The 17,199-nt window shown below is 48.3% G+C and overlaps 1 protein-coding gene across 1 annotated transcript in view; it reads right to left on the bottom strand.

Annotated features, from left to right (window-relative positions):
- The window catches only part of PKD1L2 (polycystic kidney disease 1-like 2), an 89,246-nt gene that overhangs the window by 8,101 nt on the left and 63,946 nt on the right, over positions 1–17,199 (bottom strand). The window contains exons 30-38 of the mRNA XM_004690161.1: positions 15,872–16,103; positions 14,748–14,952; positions 13,481–13,577; positions 10,711–10,848; positions 9,153–9,338; positions 7,712–8,039; positions 5,952–6,085; positions 4,249–4,376; positions 726–886 (exon numbers count right to left, since the gene is read on the bottom strand). Coding sequence (XP_004690218.1) covers positions 726–886; positions 4,249–4,376; positions 5,952–6,085; positions 7,712–8,039; positions 9,153–9,338; positions 10,711–10,848; positions 13,481–13,577; positions 14,748–14,952; positions 15,872–16,103 — 1,609 coding nt within the window. The remainder of the gene's footprint in view (positions 1–725; positions 887–4,248; positions 4,377–5,951; positions 6,086–7,711; positions 8,040–9,152; positions 9,339–10,710; positions 10,849–13,480; positions 13,578–14,747; positions 14,953–15,871; positions 16,104–17,199) is intronic.

Below are 17,199 nucleotides of genomic sequence, written 5' to 3'. Positions count from 1 at the left end.
ACCTCCGGGGCAGGCGGGAATCGAACCCATGTGGAAGTGGCTTTAGATTCTCAGTGCAGTGCTTTAACCTGCTGCGCCACCAGGGAGGGCCCAGTATTGTGCTTTAACCCACTGCATCACCAGGGAGGGCCATAATAATGCTTTTTAAAGTGGTGTTTTCATGACTATAGGGCACTCAACAAAAATAATAACTTGATGTCAGTTGTATCTGTATAATCAGTCATAAAAACACATGGTTCAGAGTAAGGCCTGGGATCCTGGGGACACACACGGGAGGTTTAAATTCCTCTCTTCCACTTCTGTAAGTTGCATGACCTTGGGAAAGTCACATTACTTCTCTGAGCCTCAGTTTCTTTATTTGTAAAATAGGGATCCAGAGATTTAGAAGTGTATCAGCCTAGAAGAGCAGACTCTTGGTAAATGACAGCCAACAGGGGCTTGCTTACTGGGGTATTCATCCTGCCCTGCCCTGCCCAAAAGAGTGGGACCTCAACAAGAAGTCACTTGGTTCTGTGTTTTGGTAAGATTTGCAGAAGTAAGATATTGTTCTATTTTGTTTTAAATTGTCTATGTTTAGGGTCCCAACTTGAATCAAAGTGGTAGCTATAATTTGGTTAGAACTGTGAGTCAATAAGATTCAAAAGCCTCCACCTCATGCCTGAGCCGCATAGAGATGAGGAAGGAGGATGAATGATGGAGTTGGGGTCTGCCACAAAATCACTCACTGTTCCCTGTGGTCCCGGTAGCGCTGGATGTCACGTTCTGCCAGTATGGCTCGCTTCACAAACACTGCCAGGGCACTCCAGCTGGCCAGGATGATGGCCAGTTCCAGCAGATTCCACTTGCTGTGGAAATAACACCATTTCTGCTTCCTCATGAGCTTGCCCTGGGAAAGGAATCAGAGGTTCTGCAAAGGCTGTGGCCAGAATGTGGTACCCCCTCAATAGCTGCATCCTTGTTGGGTCTGAGGTTCCCCACACAATCCAGGATGACCCTGTGGTTACAGAGGGTTATAGATCCTTCAAACTGCAGGATTTGTATAAGAGTAACTGTAGTATCTAATAGGAAAACTATGTAATCCTCTCTGATGCAAAGTAAGTTGGGGGTTGGGGGGTGGGCAGAGAAGATGAAGGAAAAGGTCCCCCCCCCCATGTCATGGAAGGATTTACTTTAGAAAAGTTGTGACTGACTTCTTTCTCTGTGCCTTTGAGGTATATGTAATACTCCTTAAAAGCTAAACAAGTCTCTTGCCAATTTTACACTTCAAGAATGTCTTTCTCAGGGACCTGGGAGCTATTTAAAATACAGTCTTCAAGGAAGAGTGCCTTTCTCTCTGGGTGTTCTAGGGAGAGTAGGGGCCTCACTGACTCAAATGCAAAACTATGTCCTGTTATAAACAAATGAGAAGTTTACTTTTCCTTTCAACAATGGGGATAGCAAAGGGGATGAGCACAAGGATGAATCCAGCCATGTGAATTTGGGGTGGACCTGTGGGACAAAAGGCGCAATAAGTTCTTTAAGGACTAGTTTGCCTTTACCTTAAGCCCTGTGTAACACATTGTATATGCAGGCCTTGTTTTATTGTGCTTCACTGTATTGCGCTTACAACTTTGAGTTTTTCACAGAACCGTCCAGCAAAACAAGTAAGACTTGCCAAAGACTCAGAGGATGGTTTGTTGAGATATGCACATTGGTGTTTTTGGTTTCTTTTTTTCTTTTTTTAGATTTATTTATTTGTGCATACAGAACTGGGGTACAGGCCAGAGGCTCAGGGGCGGTGAGAGGCTTCACCAGAGACAAAGTGGGGAACAGAACAGGCAGATCGACGAAGTACACTGCTGAGGGGAGCAGCGGGCGGGTCAGGAGAGGTCTGCCACACCATGTGGTCACCTCCGGGGCAGGTGGGGATCGAACTCAGTGCTGCGCTTTAACCCGCTGCGCCACCAGGGAGGGCCACATTGGTGTTTTTGTTCTGTTTGTTTGTATTTAAGATATAATGCTGTTGCTGCACACTTAGGTGACAGTTGGGTGTGAACATAGTTTTACATGCATTGGGAAGCCAGACAGTCATGTGGCTCGCCTTACTGCCATGTTTGCTCAGTGTGGTGGCCGTGAGCCAAGCCCACATTTCCTCCCTGGTGCCTGCATCTGCCTGGCCCTATACCAGGGTGAGATTTCTTTCTGTTTTTGCAATCTCTTTCGCAGATTGCCTGGGATGCACATCACACTCTGATTTCATGCTTTTTCAACAAATAATGAAAGTTGTTTTCTTAGGGGGCAGGAGGGAGTTGTTTAATGGATGAAGCTTCAGTTTTGCAAGAGGAGAAATTTCTGGAGCTGGGTGGTGGTGATGGTTGCACAACAATGTGATTGGACTTATGGCCATTGAACTGTGCATTTTTAAAGTGGTAATTTATATTATGTGTACTTACCACAAGTAAAATTATTATTATTATTTTGGGTATACTTTAATTAATAAACTTTATTTAGACATATTTTTTATTATTTTTAAATTTTTTTTTACATCATTCTTCATTTAGTGTATTTTTTTCCACCTCAGTTGTAATCCTCATGGGCTTCTCACCACCAATTCACCCATGTGCCATCACCACCAGTTTTTAAAGTAGATTTCTTCTTGTCTTTGTGGAGAGGTTTTCTGAACTGGTCAGAGACTTGTATTTTAATTCTCTGTCCTCAAAGATGTCCCAGGTTATATAAAATGGCCCCCTGTGTGTTCTCAGCCTCCGTTTCCCTCCTACTGGTATTTGGCTGGTCAGAGGCTAAGTTCCTTTATGTTAGAAAAGGATGAAGAGAAGGGGAGATTTTCTTTAAGCTGCTCAAGCAGCATTTTAAGGAAGATTTGAAGGTTTGAAGTGAGGCATTCAGAAACAGCTGTAGGCACAGGGCAATGAAAGAAAGGAAAGTAATGGAAGCAGGGATGAAATGGCTCCTCTGGTGTTCTTAGCAAGGTGCAAGGACTTATGTCACGGTTTGATAACTGATCACTGTTGACTGTTGGGTTTGAGTTGGTGCTATGGGATCCCTGTTTATGAGGCTTCTGGTGTGCCCTGGAAGTTGAGTGTCAGGTCATGGCTCAGACTCTGGACTCAAATTCTGACCTTGGTAAACTACTAAATATCTCTGCCCTTTAGCTTCCTATTCTGTGAATTGGATCCAACAGACCCTTTCTCCTAGTGTTGTTAAGGGGCAAATAATCATGGGAGGTTCTTAGCACAGTGCTGGCCATGCGATAGGCACTCAAAGCATCATCCTGACTTTAAAGAGGTTGTTGGAGTAGGTTATGATGTTAACATGCCCTTTTAAGGTCTTTGGTTTGCATTAAAAAAAAAAACATTTATTCATGCATACAAGAACTGGGGTACAGGCCAGAGTGCAGGGGCAGTGAGAAGATTCACTACAGACAGAGCGGGGAGCAGAACAGACAGATTGATAAAGTACACTGCTGAGGGGAGCATCAGACAAGGCAGGAGAGGTTTGCCACGCCATGCAGGTCACCTCTCTGGTGGGGATCGAACTCATGCTAAACTGGCTGTAGCTGGCTTCCTAGTTCTGAGCTTTAACCCAGTGTGCCACCTGGGAGGGCCCTGATTTGCATTTTTAAAGTCAGGGTGAGGGAGCAGTGGGGGTATATGTCAGGCTTTAGATGAGTTCCCAGCATCCTCAAGCCGTCATCATCATCAGCATCTGTGCCCTTTTTGTGTAACATGCTGCTAAAGGTGGCAAAAAGGATTTTATCTGATTCTCAGGGATCACAGATATAAAGAAAAGATGTTAGAAGTCCCTAGTTATATAAAAAGATGTCCCAGATTATATAAAAAGACCCCCTTAATTTAATTTAGAATTAAATTCAGAGAATACCATAGCTGTGGGGACACCACCTCTACCTCTACCCTACCCCACTTGGGCCGTTTTTGGGAGATCTCAGTTGAACAGAAAAAAATGGGTCTCAGTTCAACAGAGACAGGAACCTTGCTCCTCTGGCCTTCCTACTCAGGAATGAGGAGTCATCCTCTGAGCCTCAGTTCCTGAGAGGTGTCCACGTTGGGTGACTGATCTGGGTGTGCCTTTGACACTAGCAGAAGGCCTGAAAGGTAGTCATGGCAAACAGGGGAGCAGGACCTTTCCCTTCCACTCTTTTGGCCCCCTACCCAAGGAAAAAGGACAGGGTCAGAAAGCAGATACCACCACGTGCATCCCTTCCACAGGGAGCCACACTCCGCCCTTTACCTGCACGATCATGTAGTAGAGGAGGAACAGGAAGTAGACCACCTCTGCAGCCACCAGTAAGGGGTGCCAGCCGTCAGTGAAGGGGTACAGGCGCAGACTCTGCAGGTTTGCATGAGCAAAGAAGGTTCCTGGGAAGCACAGAACATTCTGCTTGTCCCTAGCCACCCACCCACGCAGAGCTACCCTTCTGTGGTCATTGGATGGTGCATACTCAAGCCCTTCCCAAGACTGGTGGGGAGCAAATAAAGGTCTTTCAGGGCCGTCGCCCTAAGGGACTGAACGGGACAAGGCGTGGACCCCAGAGATAACAGAGACATCAGAAAGGACAGGGAACTGCAGTAGCTGACTGCCTCCTACCCTACCCTCTCCTTGGTGGAATCATCATCTGTAGTCACCTCCAGCCACAGCAACTCACTCCAAACTGCCTCATTTAAATCCATTTCATCTAAAAGGAGTTAGTTTACTAGAGATCCCTTCCCTACTGACCAATATGCTTGAAAGTCAACCTTTTGAATCATCTTTCATCCATGCATGTGCTTTTCCCCTTCTTTCAGGCCTTGTTATGATTTTTTTTAAATCATGGGGCTGCTGCCTGTAAGGAGCCAGCTGCAAGGTTGGCAGTGGAGAAATGCAGGCAGCTGAGTTCTTGCTGACGTCAGTGGGCTGCTGAATCAACAAGGCTGGAACCTGCCCACACTTCTCATTTGGACAAGTTGTTTGAGGTCCTTAAAAAGTTAAAAAGATGACCCAAAAATAGGGGAACAGAACAGAAAAAGATACAACTAAATGCTCGAGAAGATTTGAAAGAGACTTTCAGCAGTGGGAAGAGGTACTGAAAGTTCTCACTTTACACAGTTCTGAAATATAACAACAGCAAAATAACGCTCCAAAACTTCTATCTGCCTATTACTTTGATAACAATGTAATACTGAAAAAAAAATGTTTCATTTTTCAAAGAGAGGTGGTTGACTTTTAGGCAAATTGCTTATTAGTTGAAGAGGCCTTAGGTAAAATCTTGAAGAGATTGTGATTAGCAATAAAAGCTGGAAGGAGGAAGAAATGCACTAGAACACACAAACAGCACATTATGTGTAATTAAGGGAAATATTATTTTGTCTCAGTTGTGTATATTTGTGCATGTAGGTGTTCAACTGTGGTGAGAAACATGCTTCTCATGGAGCTTGTAGTCACCTCCAGCCACAGCAACTCACCCCAAACTGCCTCTTTTAAATTGATTGTATCTAAAGAGTGTTTACTAAAGAAAACCTTCCCTATTGACCAATATGCCTAAAATTCACTGGGGCTTGAGGTACTAGTTGGAAATACCATTTCAGGTGTAGGTATCTTCTAACAGGTTATCCCCTCTCACTGCCAGCCTCTACCCACTCCCCTCTAGAGTGGGAAACTCATGTGAGCTAACTTCAGAACCCAACTGGTCTTCAGAATAAGAAGAATGGGTTATTCTTCAGAATAACTTAGGAGAAAATGCTAGATAGAGGTATGGGGGAGGGGCAGCCCTGAAATCTTGCCTTTGGGTGCCCCGGGGAGCACAGCTGCATGGAAAACCAACACCCACCCCCCAATTTCCCACACAGCCATTTGTCCCTAGGGTGTTTGGGCCCAGCTGGGTCAGGAGCCTTAGCCGGAGGGAGAGGTCTCCATCTTCTGAACACTGTTGGTGGGTTCACGGTAAGCTTGCCCACCCAGGGCACTGGTCTCCAGGGTCAGAGTGATGATGCAGAACAGGTTGACGTTGGCATTGTAGACTGTAAATTCCACAAACACTGCTCTGGTCAGTCTGTCCAGCCAGGTGTTGTCAAAGAGATACTGGAGAATTCTGTGGGAAGAGGGGCAACGAGGGGCATGTCATCCCAGTGGCTCCCTGCCTCAGCCCAGGGAGGAGGTTAGGATTTCTTATGGAAACTTCTCCATCTGCCCCTCTCTGTTCCCGGTACCAGATGGCCTTGGGGCTGTTCCTGGAGGAATGGGTTTCCCGGCCCATGTGCAAGCCTTGTTCCCTGAGTCTCTGCCTGCAGAGCATAGGTTCCCAAAGTGTGGTCCAGACCAGCAAAATCTGGAAACTTGTTAGAGATGCAGCTACATGGGCCTCACCCAGGTCTCCTGGATCAGAAGTTATGGGGACAAGGCCCAGGGCTTTGGGCTTTGAAGAGTCCTCTGGAGTTAGGGTGTTCTGTAACTTTGAGGACTTCAGGATTAGAGACTGTCAGGGAGTAGGCAGGGGCAGCAGCTGTCCTCCTGGGCTGGCAGCTCACAAGAGACTTCTTTTTGGAGAGCTTCCCAAGAGGGTCTGGGTTTTAGTCCCAAGTGCACTGTGGACAAGCTAATAACTTCTCTGGCCCTCCCTTCTCCTGCATTAGTGTTAACATCAGCACCTGAACATCAGTGAGAGGAGAAAATGTGTATGTGTGTGTGTTTGTAGGAATGATAGCTGTTATTACCTAGAACAATAATAATGGGCCTGTTTTAAAATATGGCCCATTTCCCTTGAGTCTGAATCCTTGGTCCATAAAAGCAGAAAGTGTTAGTCATTCCAACTGGTAGGAAATTACCTCTTCCTCTGAAAATCCTCTCCCATTCACCCTGTCCCTTGCTTTCATTTGGGGATCATTGACGGCAGATGGGATCCCACCCACACAACAACCTGGGTGTTGTAATAATACCAAAGGAGACTTAGGTTCACCAGCCAGCCTGGGGCTACACAGGCACAGAGGCCTGAGACCAGTGTGCTGGCAGGGGTAGCCTGTGTCCTTGCACATGCTAGGGAGTATTCCCGGAACACACGGCTCTACCCAGACCGTTTCTCAGGGCTGAATTTGCAGTGAGCAGCCCGAGGGGTGAGGTGACACTTTCCTTTAGACAAAGAGTGGTCTTCATCTATTGCTACAAAATTAGTGAATGCTGCAAGTTCAGGGCTGTCTCTGGCAACACAACTTGCTGCCTATATGGGCATCCACCACCACCCTATTTGGGGACCTGATTTAAACCACCATGAAGCTCTGCTACTGCTTTTGCTATGAACAAGAGGATCCTTTGTCCCGACCCAGACCTTTTGCCTTCTGCCAACACCCATGACAGGAAATAGGCTAGCTTGTGTCAGACAGGTAAGGAAAGCCTGGAGCCTGTATGCTTCTTGGGAGGGTTCAGCCTGAACCCATCCTGCTGGCCAGGCTTTGGACAGCTCTCCAAAAGAGAACTGCCTGCACAAGCTCTAGTAGAAGCCACCAGCCTCAGACCACCCAGCTGAAAATGCTGGAAAGAAACTTTGGTTCTAGCTTTGGTATTGCATAGTTCTCAGGGGACTAGAAATAGAACCTGAAGCCTTGTGAATCTCCCAGCCCCTCTCTCAATGACGTGAACAAGCCTTGAAGGTTGCACCCATCAATCAGACCTGAGCTGTAGCGAGTGGCTTTCCTCAGTTGCCTGTGAGTCAAACGGGCCTTACCTTGACATGCTCTTGCGATCAGTCCCTAATGGGACCACATAACCTCCTCCCCTGTACACCGTGAGTTTGCCCCAGATGGGATACCCTCGGCGCTGACTCTGGCTCTGGTACTGCCAAGCCTGGGAAAGGCCATTGCTGGTATTGAGCAAGGAGGCATTCCAGCCTTCTCCGTAGTCTGACAGGTCTTCAACGTCCAGGGAATATGGCGCATGGCACCCATCAAGAGAGGCCTGCAGCTGCTGAGCAAGAGGGCAGGAGTTTCCCCGAACCCTCACTTGGCGAATCTGTGCACTGCCAACTAGCTTGGAGTTCCCATCAGTGATGAAGCCTAAAGGTGAAAACCAGGGCAGGTTAATCTAGCCACCCAAGTCATCTTGTGCTCTAGACTACTTGGCCGGGGTGTTCATGTGAACTTCGGTGTCCCTGTCGTAGACAGTCAAGTTTATGGCCAACCATAGGCTGCATTCCTCACAGCCTCCCTGCCCTGGGCCTGGTCTGCATCCTGGGGAAGGGAGTCCCTATCACCTGTGACCAACCTGGAGACTAGCTGTGCTCTTGCCCTGAGTGTCCACATTCTAATGGCCCACAGGCCCTCTTCACATTGTCTCCTCCATCCTCTTCTCTCCCTCACCCCAGCCTCCCAGCCCTGAATCAGTCCCTAAGGGGACTTTCTTTCTTTCTTCTTCTTCTTTTTTTAAAAAAAAAATTATTTATGTGTAGAAGTGGGATATAGACCAAAGATGTGAGGGTTAAGGGGGTGAAAGGATTCACCAGAGACACAGTGGGAGCAGAACAGGCTCATCTATTGAAATGCATTGCTGAGGGGAGCAGCAAGTGAGACAGGAGAGGTCTGCTGTGTTATATGTGGGTCAGCTCCCTGGTTGGGTATCAAACTCAGGCTATAGCAGTGATAACACTGAGACATACCCCTTGTGCCACTAGGAAGGCTCTCAGCTCCATCACTTTTGTCAGCATTCCACTCCCTTCAGTCCAACTTCTACGTGTTTCCAGAATGGCCTGTCTTGCTCCTCAGGGTTAGTGACATTACTGCCTCATGAAGAAGCTCCCAATGGTTTCTCCTCATCCAAGACCCTTGATGATCTGGGCCCTGTCTCTCCTGCTTTGTTTCTCACCTGCCTTCAACTCCTACCCTCCACCAAGGCCTGCTGCACACTCTGTGGTACAGGAATGTGCCATGGTGTTTCAGGCTTGCTTTCCCTCAAGTTGTCCCTGCTGCCTGCTAAGTTAGTGCTCATGTGGTCAGTACTCCACCTTGCATCTCAGGGTGAGGGTAGGCTCCTTGTTCATACAAAGGGATCACCTTTAAAGCGTGAGGCCCTGTGGCCATTGATTGGTTCTCTCAAAGGCGTATGTTTACAGTGAATGACACCCGTTCCTAAAAAGGAATGTGCTCACAAGGTCTTGAGGCTCATGGACCTACCTGGGTGATGACTGTACAGGTTGCTCATGAGGGTGGTGTTGGCCCATGTGAAGAAGTCCTGGAAGCCCATCACTCCGGCAAAACCCTGGGTGAAGCTGTGCTCCAGGTGTCTGTTGAAGTGGTAGGCACTGGGGTCCCGCTGCCCATAGGCCACCAGCAGCAGCATCCACAGGCAGCCTAGGTATGCTGGGAAGGGAGGTCAGCCCCTGGTCAGGCACAGTCCAGCCCAGGGCAGATGGTGGAGTGGTGCCTGGATGCAGAACGGTCAGGCCTTACAGACCAGCTGCTTACTCCCCCAGAGCCAGTGAAAAGGACCACATGCCCCCTGAGTTCAAATCCTGGCTCTGCCACTTCTTGTCTGTGTGCCCTTCCAAAGTCACTTAACCCCTCCGTGCATCACCCTCCTCATCTGTGAAAGAGATAATCCTGTCACATAGGGTTGTGATGACTCAGGCAACAAGTTAATATTTGTAAACCTGTACTGAGTTTATACTATATAGTTGTTCTTTAATATAGTATTTTTAAAGTGGGACCTCTGCCATACTGCACTGCTGTGGAGAGAGCAATGAAGATGACAGCTGTGTTCTTTGCCCTCATGAGGCCCACCTGTTTTGTGGGAGCTGAGGGTGATGCTGGGTGCTTTAGGTACAGGGATTTGGTATAGGAGGCTGGACATCAGAATTAGCTAGGGGTGCAAGTCTTACTGACCCAGAGTCTCCGTTCGCAGAGTCTGCCTCACCCAGGGTCTGCATCCCCTCAAACATGTCTACCTGCCACCTGGGCGGTCTCCCTTCCCTGCCTGCTGCTCCTCCAATACAGGCTTCCCTGAACCCCCAGCCCTCCTGCTCTGTGCTCTGGCCGTGTGCTCAGCCAGTGGAGAGCAGGCCAGGAGCGCTGGGTCAGGGCCCTCCTTGGGAGCAGCTCTTGCTCATGGCTGGTTGATAATAACCCAGGGTCTGTATTACATGCCCCACTCAGGTCACCAGCAGGACTAATCCCAAGTGGCCCACTGCAGACCACTCATTACCACTGGCTTCTTTTTCTGCCCCTCTGCCTACCAGTGTCTCTCAGGGCACCTCCCAGCTCAACAACTTTACCCAAATCTACCTGTGGGGGCAACCCCTCCCCCCCCAACACACACACTGTGGTTTAAAAAGTTCAGATCAGACCACTTAGGCCTGTTTGCAGATACAGGCTTTGGCTGAGACTTTAAGAATAAGACTTTAAGAATTAGCCAGAAGCAGAGGTGGAAGGGGACGGACTGACTGGCTGTCACAGCCTGCACAAGTTCCTGAGGTCAGGGATGTGGAGCTATGCAACTCCAGGCGCCAAGGAGGTGGCCCATCGTAGCTGGGCCAGTCAGGAGGGTGGACTTTATCCACATGGTCATGAGGAACCCCTGTAGGCGTTTAACTGTAGGGGAGAGGCTGGGCCAGTTACTGTGTAGGAAAAGGGCCCAGAGCAGCGTGGACTCATCAGAGGCTGTGCCTCTTCTGTTCAAGGCTGTGCTGAGAAGCAGCAAGCGGGAGGATGGCCTGTGGGTAAGCCCACTGCCTACCCAGTATTTCTCCGATAAGAGCAAATGCTTTCTGTTCCTTGCGGTGGATACTTTTCATCTTCTCAATGTCAGCAGCCAGAGGAGGCTGGTAGATGTCCCGTCTGCTGTTTCTTCGGGTTCGGAACAAGGCAGAGGAGTCTGTGGAAACCAGGACATAAGGACAGTTACCAAATGGGCAGTAGAACCAGTCTCTGTATTTGCAACAGGAGGACTCCTGTCTCATCAGGTTCAATGAGTCCATAGCATCTCTGCCTTGGGAACTGTTTCCTGGAGTTACCCTGCATGCCTCTGCCCAGGCCATCCCAGTTCCTGGAATTCTGCCTTTTCCATCTAGAGAATTCTTGTGCTGAGGGCATAGATCCCCTCCTCTCCTTGCGATCATCCTGATTCCTGAATGTACCTGTCTGTGTTCCTGGACAGAAAGACTATGCTGTCACATTTGATTCGAGCTACCTTCTTTTCCAGACACCTAATTGAGCAATACGTTTCATAAATGTCCCCATCCGTAGCATACAATTCAGGTGTTTTAGTGAGTTTATATAGTTGTACAACTATCACTACAACCCAGCTTTAGGACCTTTTAATGGCCCCCAAAAGTTTCCCTCAAGTCCCATTGAAGTCTGTCTCTCAACATCACTCTTCTTTTCTGCCTCCCCAGGTTTTTTTGTCTGGCCATTCCGTGTAAATGGAGTCACACAGTATATAATTTCCCATATCTGACTTCCTTGACTCACTGCCATATTTTGGGGCTCACCCTGATGGCGTGTGTGTTAGTGGGCAGTTCTCATTGTGTGGAGCAGCAATCCATTATGTGGCTGTATTGCATTTTGGATTGTTTCTAGTGTCAGTGATGATAAATACCGCTATGAAGCTTCTGTGCAGTTGTTCATGTGGGTGTATGTTTTCTTTTCCCTTGGGTCAATTCCTACCGGTGGTGAATATCTTTTGACTATTGCAAATGAGACTGCTATGACCATTTGTGGACAAGTTTCTGTAGGAAAGTAGGTCTTCCTTTCTTTGGGATAAATGCACAAGGGTTCAACTACTGATATGTGTGTTAGGTTCACTTTTAGTTTTGAAAGTAAGTAAGTTTTGAAAGTAAGTCAAAGTAAGTGGCTTACCATTTCACTAACAGTGCTGAACACTCCAGTTTCTCCATGTCCTTGTCAACATTTGGTGTTATCATTAGATTTCACTGTAGCCATTGTAACAAGAGCATACTGACCCAGCTGTCTTTCAGCTCCATGCCCTTCTGCACACTGTCCTGTCTTCTCTAACCTGTAGGAGCCATCTTCCTACTAGACTCCCAACTCCCCTAATCTCCCAGACAGAAGATAGTAATCTTCCTAAAATCACAAAAGAGACCATGCTGTTTCTATTTAAAACACTTCAAAACCCCTGCACAGACCCAGATCTAGCAGGGCCCCACCTGACCTGTTTCCCACCTGCCACTCTGCCCTCATATGGGACCACTCGGATCCCATCCCACCCTCAACTCCCTACTTCAGCCAGACTGTCAATCATTGCTCTGGCCTACCTCAGAGCACATGCCCAGCATACCACTCCTCCTTTCGCTTCCCTTTGAGGAGCCAGCTTAAGGGCCATCTCAGCTAGGAGTTTTCCCTCTCTTGTTCCCATCCACTGTTCTTGTTACAGTTCACACTTACATATCTACTTGTGCATTTTTTTGTGTGATGTTTCCCCGAGGCAGCAGCCTATCCCTTCCCATCAGTACTGTGCCCTCCAACTCTGGAGTAGGGGGCTTAGGGACTGACTTCAAGTGGGCAAGAAGGAAGCTTCTGGGAGTGATGCAGCTACTATGAATCTGAATTGTGTCACTGGTTGTTCAACTGTGTAAGTGTACTGAAGTCAATGGATTGTACAGCGACAATGAGTAGATATATGGTGTTCCCTAGTCTTCACACTGCCTGGTGCATGGCAGCGCTCCCTGGCCAAAGGAATGACAGGTGAATATTTAATTGATCTGATGGTATCTCTTCGGTGAAAAATTATGTACTTGTCTTGAGAAGAACATTTTAATGAGCCTTTCACATCTCAAAGCCAGAACCCTGCCCTGGAGTAGAAGACCACAACCCCACGAAAAGGGGGCCGGGCTTTCCAGTGGAGAAGGCACTCAGGCTTTGGTGGGTGTGTCCTGGAAGTCAGGACCTCTGCACATGCCATTAAGGTGTTGTTTCTGTAATATTTGCTGTTTTTTCTTTTTCTTTCTTTCTTTTTTTTTAATTATTAACTTACTGTCAGCACCCTCAAGAATTTTGGTTAGAAACTGAGAGGTGGGTGGGGTAAGGAAGATGGTCACTGGCTCTTCTGACAGGGGTCAGTATGGCTGTGTCCTGTAAAACATATGCACAAAACAGGTTGTGGACTATGGATCTCACTGGCCATAGTTTGCACGCCCCTGTCCTGGATCTCTCATTTATAGCAACTCTTGCCCAGCTGCAAATGCAGCTTTTATTCTGAAGGCAGGGACCCAAAACTAAGAGAAGGTGGCTGCTTGCTGGGGATTATGTGGAGAATGATGCCCCCAAGTGCCTCTTTTGGCCAATGGTCTTGCTTTGGTGTCAGCGAGAAACTATAGGGTTGCTCAAAAGACAACAAAGGTGTCATTTGTTTCTGGATTCATTAATCGGGGTTGAAAGGCAGATGGGGAGAGAGGATATGAGACCTGGGATACCCCTGAGGCTGGGCTCTGTGAGACTTTTTCAGTCTCATCAGGTTCCAAGCCCCTCCTCCACCCAAGCACCATTACCTGTGCTGAACAGATGTCCTGAGAGGGGACCCATAGCCTCTTCCTCATCCTCCACTTTCTTCAAGACCAGTGCGAAGAAGGCAGCAAACCCCAGCACCTGGGAAACATCCATCGTGAGTTTGAATTGGACACTATCAACTGCTAGCCTGAGAGGTGGCAGGATTGGGGCCACAATGTGTCCTTCGACAAGAAGCCCAGGTCCTGGGGAACCAGATGAAAAACCAACCCAGGGCCTACAGAGAGGGCACATGGTAAAGGCTGAGGATGAAAGGTGCGCACACCCACCACTAGCCAGAGACCCCAGCCCCACCTGCTGCCCTTGGCCCATTCTCTTACCTCCCTTTCAGCTTCCAGCTGCTGATGCCCACCCCTCCTCTCTCCTCCCCCCTCTCCCTGTATAGTCTTGCACCACGTAATGATGTTTTAGGCAACTGAGGACCATGTACATAATGGTGGTCCCTCTATGTGGCCTCGATGTGTGTCAGCTGTGCCATCTATGACATTCACACAATTTCTCACACTGTATTTCTCAGGGCATATCCCGAGATATGACCTGAGTATTCACAGTGCACAAGCTTAGTAGGGCTCTTTGGCTTGGCTGCTGAACAAGAAACCAGACACACCCTCTCTTCTTAAATTACTCAGACTAGGTTGGGGTGGTCTCGGGTTAATTCTGTTAAGGACGGTTCAGGGCAGAATGGGGGACCAAAGGGTAGAATCGGGGTGCAGACTCATAGGTATAAAGATTCACTGTAATGTCCCCACTTCCCTGCACTGCCACGCCCTCCCACCTCCTTCCATGGGGAGCTGGGCTGGGGCTCAGTATTTCTTTGACCCTGATGTGTTATCCCATAATTTTACACTTCAGTAATTGGAGCCTATCTCCCAGTCAACACACAGACTCAATGCCTTGGGTTTTTGTTTTCCTTCCAGTGAGTAAAGAGCCGGAATATTGCTGATATAGCTCACAAATGCATGTTTGAATTGAAGGAAATATGTGCTTTCCTATTTACACACGTGGCCTAGAACAGCTGTTTGTGAGCTTAACCTCAGGCTTTTTCATCTGTCGGAGGGGGGCACAGGCCCTCCCGCTGGTGGCTCCTTTCCGGGAGCCACTGGATGTGACCCAGAGTGGGCAACCCAGAGGCTGCACATAGCAGGTGGCCTAAGGAGGTTGGCTGAGCAAATGAATGAAGGAACAACAGAAATCCAAAGACAGGGCTGCTGACAGGAGGGAAAGCATGGGTGGGGAAGGGAGAAGACTGACCTTCAGGGGCTGGGTGACAAACACGCTCTCCACGAAGGACACGGCCACGGAGATGAGCCACCGCAGGGAGCCGGCCCGCCCATAGTGCAGGCCATAGAGCATGGTGAAGAAGGCTGCCACACCGCTGGTGGCCGCCACCAGGAGCCAGCCCACCAGGGCACACCACCAGGGCAGGCCTCGAGGGGGCCTGCTCGCCCAAAGGGAGCTGCAACAGAGGGTAAATGTCAGGTGGCCCCTACAGTGCAAATTCAAATCCCATTCCACCTCACTGGTTGTGTGAACTTGGCCCTGACCTCCAAGACCCTCAACTTCTCTTCTGTATCTGTACCCGCCTTGAAGAACTACCCGGTGTAGTCTGCTAAGGTCACATTTCTTCAGTGCTCACTGGAGTCAGTCCCGCCTTGAAGTATACAGACTTACTCTATTATTCCTCATGACAAGCCTAGAAGATTGATACTACATAATTTTTAAAAAGCTATTAGGGAAAATTTCTCATCATTTAAAAATCAGCAAGCACAATGAACCCTCATCAACTAGTTTCAACAACCACCCGCTCCTTTTCATTTTTATCCCATCTATCCTCATCCTTTTTATTTTTTCTGGCATAGCTAAAAATAATTTCCAGACTTAATGTAAAATCATTCCTAATGACTTCAGAGTACATCTCAAAAATGGTTATTTTTCTAACTGAATTATAGTGCTGTGGTCACACCTGAAAAAATTACCAATATTTTCTGAGTCCTTAACTTTTCTGAGCAAATCTCACTGCTTGTCTTACAGGGGTTCAAGCCTGAATCATGAGACAGGAATTATCCCCATTTCACAGATTAGGAAGCCGCACCTCAAAGAATCTGAGGGATTTACCTAAGGGCACACAGACAGGAAATAGCCCACGAGAAAATGGCTATAAGTTGTGATCAACAAAGTGATCTACAGAGGGCTAAGCTGCCTTCTGACAAATAGCCTATGTAAAGCCCTTCTCCCTGAATTGGTGCTGGAACCCTGAACCCCATTACTTGGGGAGATCTGTGAACAACCTTCTGAGGTGGCCCCAAATGCCTTGTCCTCATGGCCCCCAACTGTGGAGGTCAGGCATCCACTCATTACTCAGGAGAGTGGATTACCTGATGTGAGCCAGGGGTGGAGTACCCCTCCGTCCTCCCAGGCAGCCCTTCAGGCTCTGCAGCTGCTTGAGGGCCCGGGCGTGGCTCTGGGTCTGGGAGAAGCCCTGATGGGGCTCCACCAGCTGCAGGAGCTGCTCCATGCGCTCTAGCTGAAGGTAGAGACACTGCCTGTAGACACTGTCCTTCCAGGGGTCACTTAGGCCCTCTTCAGGGGTGGTAAGTTGTCTTTTATCTGGAGCATAAGAGAGAAAAAGAGTACTAGTTGATGATGAGCAACAAAGCAGACCACCTCAGTGTGACTGAGCAGTGGGGTCCCTGCTACTCCTGCATAGATCACTCATGATGTTGATGTCATTTTTGGGAGCTGTTAGGTTTGGAGAGTGGGGTCCTTGGGTTCACTCTGGAAAAGGCTTCGCTAGAGCTCCCCTTACAGCATATGTCGAGTTTCCCGGGCGAGTTTCTCCATACACAGAGATGTTATATCCAAAGGGAGGTTTATTATAAAAGGAAAAAAAGAGAGAAAAATACAGGACACTTGCACAGACGCAAGTGGGCAGAAAGGGCTGCCCTGAAAGGGTCAGGTTTGCTAACAGAAAGGCCTGCATGGTCACAGGCAGGCAGCCTTGAGGAGAACGGACTCTGCTGAGGGAGGTCAGGGAAGGGAAGGCCCGGCACGGGTATGGTACAGGTCACAGGCAGAAAGGAAGACTGCTGTGCTACTGAAGGACAGAGGGCTGGCGAAAAGGAGCACCTGCGTGGTCACAGGTGGCAGAGGATTGCTGCCCCTGGCCACTGCAGAGACTGCACCGATATACACTACTCTTTGGGAGGGGCTCACTCCTTCATGGAGTGGTTCGTTTGCTGTTGACATTGATTAAACTATGTGGAATTTGAAGTGCCACATTTCTGCAGTGGCCCTCAATGTCCATATCATCACCTTCAGGTCTGAGCTCCTGACACCCCCTACAGAAGTCTGATACCTGCTTGAATTTTGTGCTTTGTGATCTAGGTTGTGCCTGGTACACAACTTTGTGCCTAAGATCCTTGTGCCTAAGGATCTTAGTTCCTGTAGCTGGGTTAATGTCTATGTACATCCCTTCTATCCCCACCTCCAACTCTTGGCATTGTGTGAGCCAGGTTTCTAGTCTTGTGGTTCCTCCTTTCCAGTTTTTCTATCCTTATCCGCCATCCACATCAGGGTTTGAGAGAAATCAACTTTAATGCCAATCAACTGGCAAAGAGGTAAATTAAAATCTACCTCTGCAATTAAGAAAGGAACTAAGGTTATGTAGGTTCTAGGAAATGAGGTTAAAAATAAGGGAGTGTGG

Source organism: Condylura cristata, unplaced genomic scaffold (genome assembly GCF_000260355.1).
Source record: "Condylura cristata isolate star-nosed mole 26May11 unplaced genomic scaffold, ConCri1.0 scaffold00028, whole genome shotgun sequence".
NCBI lineage: Eukaryota > Metazoa > Chordata > Mammalia > Eulipotyphla > Talpidae > Condylura > Condylura cristata.
This window is presented reverse-complemented; position numbering and strand designations above follow the sequence as displayed.